The sequence below is a fragment of the Bos grunniens genome, chromosome 29, assembly GCF_055505025.1.
Source record: "Bos grunniens cultivar Pamir isolate PY7600 chromosome 29, Bosgru_T2T1.0, whole genome shotgun sequence".
NCBI lineage: Eukaryota > Metazoa > Chordata > Mammalia > Artiodactyla > Bovidae > Bos > Bos grunniens.
The window spans coordinates 25,432,125-25,448,955 of NC_141193.1; the positions used below are offsets into that span (position 1 = coordinate 25,432,125).

At 41.3% G+C, this 16,831-nt stretch overlaps 1 protein-coding gene across 7 annotated transcripts in view; it reads left to right on the forward strand.

Annotated features, from left to right (window-relative positions):
* The window catches only part of ZDHHC13 (zDHHC palmitoyltransferase 13), a 51,134-nt gene extending 35,597 nt beyond the window's left edge, over nt 1-15,537 (forward strand). For 3 of the 7 annotated variants that reach the window (XM_086385166.1, XM_086385169.1, XM_086385170.1), the window contains exons 11-17: nt 881-1,005; nt 2,069-2,131; nt 2,839-2,932; nt 4,686-4,769; nt 9,220-9,377; nt 12,541-12,638; nt 14,922-15,537. In XM_086385166.1, coding sequence (XP_086241292.1) covers nt 881-1,005; nt 2,069-2,131; nt 2,839-2,932; nt 4,686-4,769; nt 9,220-9,377; nt 12,541-12,638; nt 14,922-15,060 — 761 coding nt within the window. In that variant the 3' untranslated portion in view covers nt 15,061-15,537. The remainder of the gene's footprint in view (nt 1-880; nt 1,006-2,068; nt 2,132-2,838; nt 2,933-4,685; nt 4,770-9,219; nt 9,378-12,540; nt 12,639-14,921) is intronic. The other 4 variants (XM_086385167.1, XM_086385171.1, XM_086385168.1 and 1 more) reach the window with 2 other exon arrangements.
* The last annotated feature ends 1,294 nt before the right edge of the window (nt 15,538-16,831 follow it).

Below are 16,831 nucleotides of genomic sequence, written 5' to 3' on the forward strand. Positions count from 1 at the left end.
GTTTGTTCTATGGCTACGTGTTTCCACTCTGAAGTTTAGCACCAGGCAGCTTGGCAACACCTCCAAAGGCAGATACAGTTACTGTGTCAATATAATGATTTTAATTGGACAAGGAGAACTGGTTTACTGCCGGCTTATTGGTTCATTATTGCACGTTCATTTGTCCTTCCCTGGAGCAAAATTTTCCCTTTTGGTACAAAGGATTTGAACTACTTTAAAAGCACTTCAAAGTGGATAATGTCTATCTTTGAAACACTTTATCTTAACTTGTCCATAATATCTGCCTTTCCAAATAGTATCTAATTCGTAACCACTTTGCAAGGAGAGCAATTTCTTTGTTTCTGAATTAACTCAGCCTAATACAACTACAAGAATTATGTTATTAAACTTCCTTGTAAGAAATATTTGCTAGCATTAATCTAATATATAGGGAAATATTTTTAATTAGAATCTCTGAATTCAGTGATTTGTTTCTTTGAATAGTTTTGTTAAAATGTATTAGGTGACCAGAAAATACTATTTCAGATGCGCACAAGAGAGGCACAATTACCCCATTAGATATTAATTTGTTTGGATCTGGAAGGTTTTTCAGTATTTAGGAGGTTCTTCATATACCACAAGTACTCCTCTCAGTCTTTTATATGAGTTTCAGCTGATGAGGAGAGAATTATTAGCCAACTGTGAGCAAATTCCTGTGGGAGTAGACCATAGGGTGGGACCAGGTTTTAGGGTTAGTCCACGTAGTGGCGTGTGTATGTAGGGAAGGTAAGGGTAGAGTGCAGAGTGAAGAGACTCTTAAGCGCCAGTGATGAAATGTGCCTACATCACAATTAGGGTGTTCTTACTGGAAGTCTGATATGTTCCTTAACTTGGCTTTCACATGTAGCAGGCACCCCTTTGTATTTCGTTTTCATTATCAGCATAGCAGCCTTCCTCTATTTTTTCTACAAGACTTGGACAACTGATCCAGGGTTCACTAAGGCTTCAGAAGAAGAAAAGAAAATGGTGAGCTTTCTCTGTACCGTTACTGGTTTGTTTTATAGAAGGGCGTGGAAACGATGTCGGTTTTCATTGTGACTGCATCTCCAGTGCCTGCGGCTAATCAGTCTGTTAGTCGCTTCAGTCGTGACAAACTCTTTGTGACCCCATGGACTGTCGCCCGCTAGGCTCCTCTGCCCATGGGATTCTCCAGGCAAGAATACTGGAGTGAATTGCCATTCCCTTCCCCAGGGGGTCTTCCCAACCCAGGGATTGAACCCGAGTCTCCTCATTACAGCCGAATTCTTCTGAGCCGCAGGGAAACCTGGCATATAATAGGTGCAGCGTAAATGTGGAATAATTAAATCAGCAAGCAGATTTCTTCACTGTCATTTATTTATATGAACGTTTAAAAAATGTTTTTATTTTCCATTACAGTAATATACCACCAAGACTTTTTCAGATATAATTTCTGTCAGTAGGTATAAGCTCCTGCTTCTTTATAATAATACTTAGGTAATGATCATACAGCTTAAATTCCCCTATTAAATATATGAAGAGTATCTAGGACGAGACCACGGGGAGTCCTCCTCCTTACTGGCTGAGGAGATGCCCTTTTTGTCCTCAGACTGAAATTGTCTGCAGTCACGGTGTGTCTCCCATTGCTCGTGAATGTTAGAAGTTGGGGAGATTGTCGTTTTCTCTGTTATCTAAAGCCAGTATTCCTGAAAGCCTGCCTTTGGAATTTATAACCATCAATTCTGATGTATAGGTGGGTTTTGTTCCTTTTTTATGAGTGTATAATGTATGTGTTTATTTTTCTTTAGCATATTATAACTAAGAGATCATTGCCATTCATGGAATACAGGGAGGGGGAGCAATCTGTGCATTCTAATTTATTGACTGTGGTTGAAAATGCAGCCTTGAAAAGTCACATATTTCAGGCACAGAATGATATGGTGGCAGGTCTTCTAAATTGCTTTTCTAGCTATTGCAGTTTGGAGAGAGAACTGTGAGAATGGTATATAACCATGCATCATCCATTCCCCCAGTAAAAAGCAAACGTAAGGTCAAACTTAATGTCTTTCAGAGTATCATCACCCTTGCAGAGACTGGCTGTCTGGACTTCAGAACATTTTGTACATCCTGTCTTGTGAGTGAGTCTTTTCCTCTATAATTCTTTTCCCATAGTAAAAGCAAATTCTTTGTTACAATGCTCATGTAAGCATTTTTCACATCTTCCTGGTATATTTATACACCTTTCTTTTTACCAGGTATAAAATTGGTTTCTTTTAAATTTTGCATTGCTGTCAGAACAATTTTCTGCCTTGAACATATAAGAGAATGATGTTTATAATCTCTTGAAGTTGCCTATGGTTGAATCTCTTTGTGTGTGTGGTTTGCCTTTTCCTGCCATGAAGCATATGTTAGAACTAACTTGGAGTCTCAGGATCACGGTAACCCTAGAAACCACCTAGTGAAACCTTTGATTTAGCAACTGAGGATTCATGGCCTAAAGAGAGGAAGTAACTTTCCCCAAATTACTGACAGAGCCAGAAATGTAACTCGTGTTCGATTTCTCTTAGTCCGGTACTCACCCTGCTGTGTGGTGCTGCCTCATTTCCCCTTCATCGGTGTCAGTAGGTTCTGGACTCCATATCCTCTTATTGATGGCCCAATTAAAGTAGACACCCAGAAGCAAGAGCAACAAGGCCTTCCAGAGCCTGAGTGAAGTGATGATCACTATAGGATTATTTGTGCCAGTATGTCTTTATAATTTAGAAGCAAGATTTTGCTTTTGATTTGTTACCACTTTGGGATTCTGATATCTGCTTTTCGCTCTCTTAATTGTCGCCTTAGATAAGGAAGCCATTAAGGTCACTCCATTGCCATGTGTGCAACTCCTGCGTGGCTCGGTACGATCAACACTGCATGTGGACTGGACGGTGCATAGGTGAGAGTGTCAAGTTTCCATCTGAAGTTCAGCTCTCTTTTCATTAATGCGTGTGACTCAGAAAAAGCAGTAAGCATCAAAGGATCTAAGCATCTGTAGCTCTTGCTTGTCAGAGGATCAGCTCTGTGGTCTTAATACTTTTGGAACACTGATTTTTGAGGTTGATAATAATTTTAAAGCACCTTTATAGATAGTATCCTATTTGATCATGGAGGTTGGTATTACTATCTTCATTTTAGAGTTGGAAAAAATACTAAAGGTCAAATTATTTGCTCGAGTTCACTTTAGTAGTATCAGTTTTCCACTCCAGATAGCATGTTCTTTCCATAATTTGTATCTTATCCCTTTTAGTCACCTTTTCTCCTTGCCTCCCAGGCTCAGGTAGGCACCAGAGCCAGAGATGGCAGAGGTCTGGGGCCTGCCTTCCATGGGAGTATTCATTGTCCTGATCTGCAAGCCCTGGGTTTCCTCTGAGCCTTCACAGTAAAAGGCAGGGCTTTATTATGAAGAACTTCAGAGTCTCATGAATCTTCAAGGGAAGGTTATGCTTGTAGAATCTTGATGAACAAAAGGACCTTTCCGTGGTGCATTTTGATGTTTTCTACTATCGGGAAGATCCCCTGGAGAAGGAAATGGCAACCTACTCCATTTCTACTCCTATTCTTACCCGGGAATCCCATGGACAGAGCCTGGTGGGGTACAGTCCATGGGGTCACAAAGAGTCGGACATGACTGAGTGACTTAACACTTCTGTGAGCTTTTGTGTTTACAGAACAGGTGAAGAGATCATTCCTGTGTTCCCAGGCTTTGTGGACCCCATCCCACCATAGGGATGAGATGAATAGCATTGATGACAGGCAGCTTTGAATGGCAGTGGGAAAACAATAATATAAGCCCACATATTTTTATCACACCGTGTTTGCATAGTATTTGCATTTATATCATCCTCTTTGGTTGCCACAGGCTTGTGAAGTAGACAGAAGAGATATTTTCCTCATGTTACAAGAACACTGAATCAGAAGTTAAATGACCTACCTGTAGTCACACAACGTGTCATTTGTAAATCAGGGTCTCCTGATTCCAGTGGGTGTTATTCCTTCTGCTGGGCTTTGAGAAGCTGGGAACATGATGGTGGCTAAGGAGCTTTGTGTCATTAGCGTCAAAATGCTGCCATTTCCAGCATGGGGAGGGGGCAGCACATGCAACAGTGGGGCTTGGATACCTGGCACCCTCACCCTTCCCTTGCTTCTGTAGACCTTTCTCAGGCATTGCAGGTTGCCCCTCTTCTGCTGTATCCAGTTCCCTCCAAGATATCTCTTGCCCCTGTTTGTTTTCTGGGTTCCCCTGGTTGAGTCAGTCCTTAATGTCCAGAAGTCATACTTGTATAAACTCATTCCATGGAAGGAAGGGACAGGGTATGATTCGCCCCAGCTCCTGCCCACTCATCTCCCTCCAGCACTGTAGAGGCCATCCTAGGGCTGCATAGGATTTACTTAGTAAGCTTTGTTCTCTGCAAAAAAAATGTCTTCTTTTAGTAAGTAATGAATAAATATTAGTTCATTTGATGTGGACATTTGAACAGGACATATCAAAGCTGTTTGGTTTGGGTTTAATGGCATTTAAAAGCAAAACAACAGCTTAGTTCTTTTTTACTTTAGTGAAAGCTTTTGACAGGAAATTGTTTAATAAGACCTTGTTCTAGAAAATCATTGTAAGAAAGTGTTAAATATGTTGTTTTTCTTTTTTGATGTAGGTTTTGGCAACCATCACTATTACATATTCTTCTTATTTTTCCTTTCCATCGTGTGTGACTGGTTTATATATGAATCTTTCATCTGTAAGTATACATTTTTCTTATAGCAGATTTACACACCCACACTCGATACACTGTTTCTTGTAAACTCTTTTATATCACATTGTGGCTGGATGACTATAAACCATGCCCTAATAAAAGTGAAATGAATGCCCTTAAGACTCTCTCAGCATCGGGAAGCTGTAAGAAATGCTAGGAGAGGTTAGTTGTCAGTAGTTTGGAAGAGATTGAACTCTGAAGTGACCTTGATAAGTTTGAGAAGTGGTCAAAAATAGACTCATATAAGTGCAGATTTATCCCTCAGTGAGATGAGTAAAAATCAGTTGCTCAAGTACAAAGCAAGGGGAAGTGATAAGTAAATAAAATAGGGGGGAAAAGTTGGTGGTAGAGAGGTTGAGGGAGTGAGGTGGAGGTGGTCATAGTACTTAAGGCACGGAACTCTGAAAGCTCGTGCCATTTGATAAATATCAAGTCAGGACTTAGAACTGATGGGAAAACAGTGACAGTGATTGAAAGGTTGGAAATAATAACTTGGAAGAAACAGCAGATCACTTATTCTGCTTCTCTGAGAAAGGAAAACAACTTTTCAGTAGCCGTGCAGAAGGTTGTCAGTGGCTGGCGGGGGTGAGGGGGCTCATGTAGGGAGTGACGTCCAGCTGTTCCGAGGTGATCGAATAAGAACAGGGTTTAAATTGAAGCAAGGAGGATTTTGGTTAGCTCTTAAGAATTGTATGCCTGTGCTTTTCAGACCTAGGAATAGGCTATCTAACTGGAAAAACTTACAGAGCTTATAGTTTATTTTGATTTTATTGGTTTAAGTGAAAGTGAAGTCGCTCAGTCATGCCTGACTCTTAGCGACCCCATGGACTGCAGCCCACCAGGCTCCTCTGTCCATGGGATTTTCCAGGCAAGAGTACTTGAGTGGGTTGCCATTGCCTAACTGTTTATTGTTTATTTATTCTGAAAGTTTTAGGAGCATTTGGTTCTAGAGGCACAGGCTTTACTGCTGATCTGTTTCCATCCACATTCCCATTATATTCATGCTCAAGTCTTAGATTTTGCCAGTAGAATACAAGTCTATTGCTTGAGCTAAAATGTGGAATGATTCTAACAGATGTGGAAAATTTATTCCTACATTTTTTTCTTTTCCTCTTTAACATCCCAAGTCCCATCACTCCTTACTCCCCCAACCCCACTCACCAGCTGGCTTTCTCTAGGTTAAATTTTGTTTAGATTTTAAAAGGTAATTTTTCCCATGCTGTCCGCAGCCTCTCACATCTCCTTCCAGAAACATCCAGTATTACAAGTTGTTTGCTGTTGTTCAGTCACTCAGTCATGTCAGTTGTTTGTGGCCCCATGAACTGCAGCACACTAGGCTTCCCTGTCCTTCACTATCTCCTGGAGTTTGCTCAAATTCATGTCTGTTGAGTCAGTGATGTTATCTAATGATCTGATCCTCGGCAACCCCCTTATCCTTTTGCCTTCAGTCTTTCCCAGCATCAGGGTCTTTTCCAGTGAGTCAGTTCTTCACATCATGTGGCCAGAGTATTGGAGCTTCCTCTTCAGCATCAGTCCTTCAAATGAATATTTAGGGTTGATTTCCTTTAGGATGGACTGGTTTGATCTCCTTGCAGTCCGAAGGACTCTCAAGAGTCCCTTTTGTTTTGTTTAGAGACTGTTAATTGATATTCATGAAATGGTCTGGTTTTAGCCCTGCCATAGGCATGGAGAGGACCTCAGTTACCTTGACAGCCCTGTTTCTACCAGACACCTTTGGTGTCTCTGATCACTAGGGAATGCTTTTGGAGCTTAGCGTAACCGTCACCATCGCAAATGGAGCTGAGTCAGAAGGTTGTGATCCCTGATCTCAGTTCTTGTCAAAGACCATCAGTAATCCTGAGCACTGAAATTTTAAAACTGCTTCGATTATTATGTCCTGTGGTATAATAAATTAAAGATTTTTTTTAAAAAAAATGCTTCTTTCTGTTGAAAGAGCTGCCCTTTTAAAGGCCTGAAAATAAAGCATATTCCTGGAAAACCTTTTGAAGCTGGGCCTCTGGACCAGCTTGTCCCTTGGACTTGATCCTCAGGGAGAGGAGCCAGATTTTACGCCACTCTTGTCTCTCCGCACTCTCTCTCGTCACTAAAAATAGTCACCCTTGTGCGGTGGCTGTGTCCAGCATAAGACTGTTGATAAGGACAGAAGCAATTTTCCATCACATTCATACTTCCCAAGTCGCTTTCTTGTTACATGCATTGGCTCTTCCCTCCTCTTTGTCTTTATTCTCTGGCTCCAAAGCAATTTTTGTGTTACGTTTTTTGTTTCTTAGAAACAGTTCCACCTTACATTCACTAACAACTGTGTAAACTAGCTGAACATGTTTTGTTACTTTAATTTATTGTTTTGCTATTTTGTGACGGTCACAATATTTCTTTACACTGAACAAGAGCATCGTGTCCGTTTATCATTACTTCACAGAAGTCAAAAGTGAATTTTCACTCCATTTTTCTAACAAGGCCTCATTGTCATCCCACCTTCTTTATTATCAACACTGACGCTAGAACACTGCTGTGTACCCTCCTCCTCGTGGGATCCAGTTCTAGCTACTCTGGCTTTGAGCAGCCCCTGTGCATTTCCCCTTTTGTGGGGTCTGTTTTCAGGGTGGACAGAGTGTCAACATCCTATGAGCTACAGGCACAAAGATTTTTCGATCATTGTTAGAACACCATAACTGTCAAAGCTATTTAAAGATGAAAATGATTGATCTGGAGCACAAGTTCCCTGTTATTAGCCAGTGGCCACCTGAAAAAATGTATTATTAGTACACATTAAAGTGTTGTATTGCATAACATAATGTATGTGGCCATTGGCAGCCATATCTTCGATAAACATGAAATCAGTCCCGTGAAAATTCCTGTTCGAAGTCATGCAGTGTTATCAAAAAAATTCCCAGAAGGGAACAGTAGCCATTCAGAAGCAGAAAGAAAGTAGGTATTCTTTCCCGCTCAGCAGCTGTTTCCTAAGCCTGCTGTTGGAAATGATACATGTATATTTTGTCTATCAGGTGTGTATGTGGAATGCATCTTTGTTTGCTGTCCTGATGAGCAGCTTTAAAGAGAGTGTAATTTGCCTTAAATTTTTTTTTACCTTGATTGTTGCTCTGTGAAGATTGCCCTTAGAATGCTTCTGGCATATATTCATGAAAGATTGTTGGAAATCAAATGGGACTCCAAAAAAAAAAAGATTTTCAGGACTAAAATGGTCAGACAGATGATAGTAAAGCCATGGACTCATTTCCTTTCTGTCCCAGGAGCTCTTAAGTGCTGCTTTGGGAAAATGTCTGAACTATTATCAAATTGTCAGAGGCATTTATAAAACCTCAAGGTGCACATCTATACAATTCTTATTTCCTTGTCCTTTATGAATGCTCATGATGCCTGTTTGATGTCACTGATTTTTACCTTGGGCTTCCCTGGTGGCTCAGATGGTAAAGAATTCGCCTGCAATGTGGGAGACTTGGGTTCGATCCCAGGGTTGGGAAGATCCCCTGGAGAAGGGAACGGCTACCCACTCCAGTGTTCCTGCCTGGAGAATCCCATGGACAGAGGAGCCTGGCAGGCTACAGTCCATGGGGTTGCAGAGTCGGATGTGACTGACTTTCGCTTTTACTACCTGGAAGCTCTGTTCCTTTTTTTCTGCCTATTCCTGCCTGTGTTCTCACTACCGATGTTCTTGGCTTCCTGGGTTAGGGGGTCAGTATCATGAAGACCTCACTTTTGACTGACATATGAATAGATATTCCTGCAGAGAAACTGAGCTGCGACCGTATGAATCTTGTTCTTTTTTTTCTTAGGGGTGTCTGACTCATGAGTTCTCTCACCTGGCTTTTCTCCCTCTGCGGGATTAATTATGGTCCCATTGCACAAGTACAGTCAGTAACTGCCTGCTATAGGTTGTGTTACAGTGACACCCAGGTGCTTATAGGATTTCTTGTGTCCTCGACAATGGCCTCTTGAGCTGAGCCCTTAATAAGAATTTATGTTCAATTCTGTAGTAGACCCTTATCTTGGCTGTAACATGGATAAGATAGAGAATTTTCTCAGACAAATATTTATTGAATATATAATCATTCTCAGTTATCAAGTCCTTGAATAACTAACTTCTGGCCAGTCTATTTTATGCAGAATATACTGATTTTAGTGATGGTTTTATAAAGGTTTTGGCTTTTATTCCTTCACTGCCAACTACCAATGCAGTATTGTCATAGCCTTAACAGTACCATTTTTTAAAAAATCTTTGTTGAGGTGACATTTATTTGGAAGATAAAGTCTTTAAGTTGAGCTCTGATCTGTGCTATTATGTGTTACTTTCTCTTCTCCCTAAGTAGAACTGCAGCGATTTTTATCTTCTTGAAGAATGACCACTAGCTTGTTACCTTTTTAAATAATGGATCCCTCTTTTGTGAATTCACAGATTGGTCAAATCATTGTACCACAACATTCAAAGAAGATGGACTGTGGACCTACCTCAATCAGGCTGTGACCTGTTCCCCTTGGGTCATGTATATCTTCGTGTTAGCAAGTTTTCATTTCTCATGGTCAGCGTTTTTATTAATAAATCAACTTTTTCAGGTATTTATTTATTTTCTTGTAGTGCATATACAGTAATGCTTACTGAGGTAGAAGGACTTAGATTTGAGCGCTACCTCTGTCACTTACTCTGTGGGTCTGGGCATGTCATTTGACCCCTGAATTGCAGTTTCCTGTAAAATGGCGGCAGGGGCGGGGGTAGTAATTGCTGTCAACTCTAACAGATGGTTTAAAGGTTAGAGTAATAAGATGTTAGTATAGTCCTAAGAGTTATTTAAGCTGACCTCTTTAACAGATAGAGGTCAGGGAGGTGAATTGAACTGCTCAAGATCACCCACTGAATGGCAAAAATCAGAACTGGTAAGTTAGGTCTTCTGACAATTCCATTCAAGGGCTTTTTCCATCATATAATTAAACTATATGGTGTGTAAAAGCACTGTATAAACTGTAAAGCATTGGGCAGACGTGAGATGATTATGTTCCCTCCCTTTTCCTAGCCCTGTTTGTTATCCTTATTATTATGTGGTACTTAAGGGCATGGAAGTGGAGAAGAAATGAAAGATGCATCGCTAACCAATGGACATGGTAATTACCCTTGCAGAGAAGGTCATGACCATTAGAAAGGTCACGCTCCAGGGCAGTAGCCACCACTTTCAGCTTTCTGTGAAGCTTCTGTTCCTTCCCTGCTGCGTGCCTGCCTTTAAGAGCATAACCTAATTCCCATTGTTGCTATGGCCTCCTTCATGGAATGGACAGCCATGATCAGTCTGAGCCAATTACTGCCAGACCTCAGATAATTAGAGCATTACTCAACAAAAGCAAAATGTATTCCTTTTTTATGAAGAAGTAACCAATTTTGCAATAATAATAAAAAGTAAAGAAAGGAAAAGGGGGAAAATGCTGAAGCAAGGAATTAAGCTGATAATACTGACTGAATTGAGGTTTCTGACTATTTGTCCTAATCTCCCATCTGACATCTATAGACTCGGGCAGTAGGAATGGGTATTAGCAGGACTTCCCTGTTGGTCCAGTGGTTAGGACTCCTTGCTTCCACTACACAGGGTGTGGGTTTGATCCCTGGTGTGGGAACTAAGATCCCACATGCCATGTGGTGTGGCCAAAAAATAATTTAAAAAAAGAATGAATATTAGCATCAATGATTATTAATATTATAATAATCATTTATAATGTGTGTGTGCTCAGTTGTGTCCAACTCTTTGTGGCCCCATGGACTGTAGCCTACCAGGTTCCTCTGTCCATGGAATTTTCTAGGCAAGAATACTTGAATGGGTTGTCATTTCCTACTCCAGGGGTTCTTCATGACCCAGGGATCAAACCCTTGTCTTTTGTGCAGGTGGATTCTTTACCACTCGCATCACCTGGAAAGCCATAATCATTTATAAGTTTGTTCTAAGAGTCCAGGAAAGGAGGAAGAAAATTAGAACTGATGTCTCAAATCCTAGGTTCTGGCTCTAACTCCACCTCTGACTAAGTAAATGTGTTAGTCACTCAGTCGTGTCTGACTCTTTGCGACCCCATGGACTGTAGCCTGCCAGGCTCCTCTGTCCATGGGATTCTCCAGGCAAGAGTAGTGGAGTGGGTTGCCATGCCTTTCTCCAGGGGCTCTTCCCAACCCAGAGATTGAACCTGGGTCTCCTGCATTACAGGTAGATTCTTTAACATCTGAGCCACCAGGGAAGCCCAGCCATAAGCAAGGCACTCAACATCTCTTAGGCTTAGCTTTCTCATCCCTAAAATGGACACACGAATTTGGCACAGTCTCCATCTCAAATGTTGGGGAGCCCACTGCTGGGAAGGTGCTTTGGAATACGTAAAGCATATATAAATAATATATGTGTATAATATATATATATAAGATATTAGTAATGCAAATGATTATTTATATATGTTTTATGTATTCCAAAGCACTTTTGCATCAGTGGGCTCACAAACATTTGAGATGGAGACTGTGCCAAAGTCGTGTGTCCATTTTACGGATGAGAAAGCTAAGCCTAAGAGATGCTGAGTGCCTTGCTTATGGCCATAGGGCTTAGTTAGAGGCAGAACCTAAGATCTGAGACATCAGTTCTAAATTTTTCTTTCTTCTTTCTGGACTCTTTAAAGAAGTACAAGTATTTGAGGATATAATATCTTTGCTTTTTAAAAGAAAGTTTGTTTATACTCTCTAAGGCAGGAAAGTGGGCTCAAAGTTTTGGATAATGTTCGAATATGAGAATTCAGAGTAAAGTTGTTTTCTTAATAAACAAAATAGTCCAATTATTTGAAGTCTTTCATTTCCTAAGTGTTCTGATGAGTCATGGTTTTGACTGTAGCAAGTCAAACGAAGAGTGTAGACTGCTGACAGGGACCATGGACGTTCCCATGCTGACATGGTAGGGACAGTGTCAGTGCTCGGACGTTCCCATGCTGACCGAGGTGTCCATCCCAGTTCTGTCATTTTCTAAGCTGTGTGGCCTTGGACCAGTTGCTTCACCTCTATCAACCTCTGCACTAGATCATTTTAAACATACTATCGCAAGTCCTTAGACAAGCTGAAGAGGGTGCTGTGATAATCTGTGTTTTACAGATAAGGAACTTGATGTTTGAGTTGTTAGAGAATTGGATGAGATATCTCAGTGAATAATATTGGTTTTAATGATTCTAGAATTTTTTAAGTTTCTTTCATTCTTACCCTTCCCCAAATTTAGGGCTGTCCTTATAAAGGATAGTTTTCAAATGTCCTTCACGTCAGATTAACTTTATTTGACCCTTTTCAAAGAGATACTAAGAAGCATATAGAGGTTGAGATAATTGTATTAATATTGACATTATGTTGCTTGATTCATCTGAAATTTGAATGTGTTGAGAATCTAAACACTGCCATAAGCCACGGCCTGAATTGCTAAAGCAATCTTTTCATGATTATCAGTCAATGCCCTCTGCTTTCTTGAAGGTTAATAAAAAGCAGACAATCCAAAAAAAAAAAAAAAAAAAGCCCAGCTACTAGATTTATATAGGAGAGTCTGGTTTTGAGCTATCAAGTCCTTTCCCTTAGCACCATCCGTGGTTAGAAGGCTTGGTGATATTGTCTTTGGCGAAGAGCTGATTGTTTATCAGTGTCCCGTGATGCTCTGCCAAGAGTGATGAGCCTCAGTGTGGTGGTGTGGTTTCTTTTTTTTGCATACCTTCCAGTATTCTTTTTCAGATTGCTTTTCTGGGCCTGACCTCCTATGAGAGAACCAGCCTGCTGAAGCAGAGCAAGCACATGAAACAGACATTGTCCCTCAGGAGGACCCCCTACAAGTAAGTGAGACCTGTTCCTCCCGCTGGGCCTATGGAAGGTGCTGGCCTCGCCGTCACCACCCGTGGCCCTGCTGCCATCCTCCTGACTGGCTTCCTGGTGGAGTTGAACCTCTTCTTTCTTGGAAGCCTCAGTGACAGCAGATGAGTGGTAAGGTCATGAGCCCCAAGGTGGTAAGAATTTGGGATTTAGTCTACTGGACCGAGCACAAACAGTAAGTGACTTTGAAGTTTTGCCAAGCCGGGGGATCTTTTCAGTCAAGCCACATGGTCACAAGGTTGCATATTGCTGGCATGAAGTCAGTGTGAGATAACTGAGCACGTGGCTGAGAAAGCCAGCCACAGGGCTCTCTGCAGAAAGCGTTAGATTGTGAGCTTTGCCAGGATTTTCAACCTGACTTTCTATCACCAGTAATTCTTTTAGCCCTATGGTTTAATGAGCCCACCTGTGTCAAAGAAAAGCTACTTTTTCAGGTTTGGGATATGTTCTCCTCAGAGCACCAGCTGTATAAAACCCGTCCTCTGTCAAAAATGAGTGTGTCTGCAGGAAGGCCATCCTCTTATGATGTGAACGATCAGGCTTTGAAGCTTATCTCCCTGTCACATATATCGGGATCTGGAGGCTGGGAGCACTGCAGAGGTGACCCAGGGCCCTCCAGGGATTTGAACGCTTACTGCATATCTCATGAGCAGTCTATTTTAAAGCACACTCATGGTACAAGATGAAACTGTTAGGCTGTTAGACAGGGAAATCATAGCCTGTAATATGACTGTGATGTGTGTTTAGAGAAGAGAAATTGACTTAATTGGGAAGAGGGGACCAAAGTGATGGAGAATAGAGAGTGGTGTTAAGCTTGTGTTGATTGCTTGAGACTGGCAGTGGTGGTAATAAGTCCCTTTCTCAGGGATGTAACCAGAGGAATAAATATTTAGTCCACTGAAGTATGGACCTCTTTGTGATAGAGGTGGAATTTTAAGCTGAGCTTTGAAAGACATGGGGTTGGGGAGAAGGAAGGAAGGGCATTCTAAGCCCTGGAGAAGAGTCTGAATAAAGGGCCAGAGGTGAGCGAGCTGGGGCATGACAAGTAACGGCAGCATCCCTGGAGGAACTAAAGGTAAAGCCTTGGAGCCACTTTGAATCTGGCTTCTAAATGCTGCTCAGCCCAAAGGTTTGTCTTATATGTCCTCCCTAAGTTACTTTTACTCATAGCCAGCTCTTGAGCTGGGCCCTGTCAATCTCCAGCATGCCTTCCCGCTTCTACGTGGTCAGTTCCACGTGGGCAGCCCTCTGCCTGGGAAGCTGCCTTCTGAGCAGCCTTGGAACTCTTTCTGATGGCTCTCGCCAACCAGCAGCAGCACACACTCATCCTCACTCACAGATGTGTTCTCGCGTAAGATGGGGCACATGCATAAAAATGAATATTCATGGTAACTGGAACAGATAGTAGCATTCAGGAATTTAATGGAGGAAAATAAAGATGGTGAAGATATATGCAGTCAGGATGGCTCCAGAGGCGAAGTGGGCCTTGCCCTGGGCCTTGAGAACTGGTAGGACTTAAGAGGATGAGAGTGTTACCTGATACAAAATTAGTGAAATGTGGGTTCCAGGGTAGTAGAATGGCCCATGCAGTTGTGATCACAGGGAAAGTAAAGCCAGGGTAGCTATCACAAAAGGTATGTTTGGAGCGTTGAAACCCAAGGAGTCTTGGGGCTTTTATTGTGTAAGGCTGTGAGTACAAAGATGAGGAATTTGGATTTGAGCCTCTGGGCAGAGGAATGTCTTTAAAGGGTTTTGATTGGGAGGTGAGGAGTTGTGATGTATCATGTTTTTGGAGGCCCAGTCTCCAGTATGTAAGATGAATTAGAAGGAATTGAGACAGAAGCATCATTTAGAGAGTTTCTTAGAAGAATCCCATCTTATTGATTGTGTGTGTGCGTGTGTGTTTCTGGCCTGTCTGGCCTTCGAGATGGTCCAGGTCTGAATTAGAGCAGTGGGAATGAAAAGACCAAACTTAATAGTGGTGGTGACCCTTCCAGTAAGTGAGGATCCAAAATGAACTTAAGTTGCCAGGAATCTCAAAATAGGGATTCATGTTCAGAAATGGAGCCAGGCTTCAGTTTTAAGGGTCCCAGATTCAAGGAACTGTCTGATTCACCTCTGGATTTCTGTGGGATCTTAGAAGGATGTGTATTGTAAATTCTCAGTGCACATTTAGGGTTTGAGTGAATGTTTATCACGTGCTAACAGGAAATGTAGTAAGACGTGCTCTGTTCCTTTCTTGGCAGCCTTGGGTTCACACAGAACCTCGCAGATTTCTTCCAGTGCGGCTGCTTTGGCTTGGTGAAGCCCTGTGCAGTAGACTGGACTTCCCAGTACACCATGGTCTTTCACCCGGCTAAAGAGAAAGTTCTTCGCTCAGTATGAAGAAAAGCAACCCGTAACTCTCACTTTGATTTGTTTGTACTTACGTCGATGCTCTGTGGTCTGCAAGTGAAATGAAGATTTAGAGTTCACCTAAGCGCGAAGGAAAGCACAGGTGGCTTTTAAAGCCATCTGGTAAAAACAGAAGTTCTCAAGAAAGCATTTACACTTTTTCAGGTTTAGTAAGACGGACTGTTCCTGAACAATCTTAGCCAACGTCTAAAAAGAACTTTTATATTTTTCACGAGAAAATGCAAGTTCCTTTTTTTTTTTTTTTGGCGATAATATTCACCAATTATGGAGAAAGTGTGGTATTTTCAGATACTTTATTGGCTGTTTCAAAGTAGTACTATTCTTTAAACTTGTAATTTTTGATAAATTATTTGTCTTTGTTTTATCTATAAATATGTAAAAAAAAGTATTTAAATAGATGTACCTGTTTTGCTTTCACATGTAATAAAACAATTTTTTTGTAGCTGAGATTTAGTTTCTGAAACTTGACACTTCTTGAATCTTAAATTAAGAAAAGGTGTATTTAGGACTGAAGAAACATTCCCAGTTCCAGGAATGAGGTGAGATCATTGTTAATACAAATAAGCAAGTTTTTATTTCTTTTCCTGTTTTACTTAGAAAATTGAACATAGGAAGTATTAAAGACTAATTAGAATTTTTACTTAGTACCTTCAAAATAATAAATGGATGTGATTGTAAATGCTAATTTCCCCCTTCTGGAGGAAATGCTAGTTCAACTTTAACTCTTGGTATTATTTATATGCACACGCACACACACACACACACATATACACACACACACAGATATATACACATCCCTGGACATGGCGCCTACCTGCTGAAAACCCTGCCTTCGCTTCCCATTGCCCTGGGGCAAAAGCTAAAATTCCCATCATGCCCTGCTGGCCCTGTCCTGTTGCTGTTTAGTCACTAAGTCATGTCCAACCGCTTTGCAACCCCATGGACTGTAGCCCACCAGTCTGCTCCACCTGTGGGGTTTCCCAGGCAAGAATACTGGAGTGGGCTGCCATTTCCTTCTCAAGATAGCCTTGCATGATAGAGCCTTATTTTGTTTACCATCTTACTTTGGACCACACTTTGTCCTCTGACCACATAGACCTTTCAGTTCCTCAGTAATCTGTTCTCATTTTTTCTACAGAGCCTTTGAGATAAGGAAAGTAAAGCCTAAAGACGTTTGCATGCTCTGCAAGGTCACATGGATACTAAGTGGGCTACACACTCTAGAGTGCCGGCCTCCTAGAATACCACCTGACATGTATGTGTTCAGTAAATATTTGAGTGAACTTGTTAAATGTGTGGTTTTAAAGCAAGAAATGATGTGACCAGAATTGTGCTTGAAGGCTGATTCTCGTTTGAGAGGCAGAACGACTTTTTCAGGCTATATCCTCTCTCCATTCCTTTCCTATCAACTCCTGCCAAGTAAATATTCTCAAATTGTGATCCATAGACCATTTAGATCAGAACCACAGGGATAGGGCAGGGACCTGGAGCTCACTTGTTTATAATTCAGATTCCCAGAGCCACTGTATTCTACCATGTCTAATTGATATGTAACATGGAAAGCACATTTCATTCATTTTAAAATTACCCCACAAATATTTATGGAGCACCATGTTAGGTATTGTAGGCCAGAAAACATTTAGTTGGGCATACTAACCTTGGCATTTACAGTCTAGAGGGGAAGCTAAGATAAATGTAGAAGATAATTCTACATTTAGAAGAATATACATTTAGAATGTAG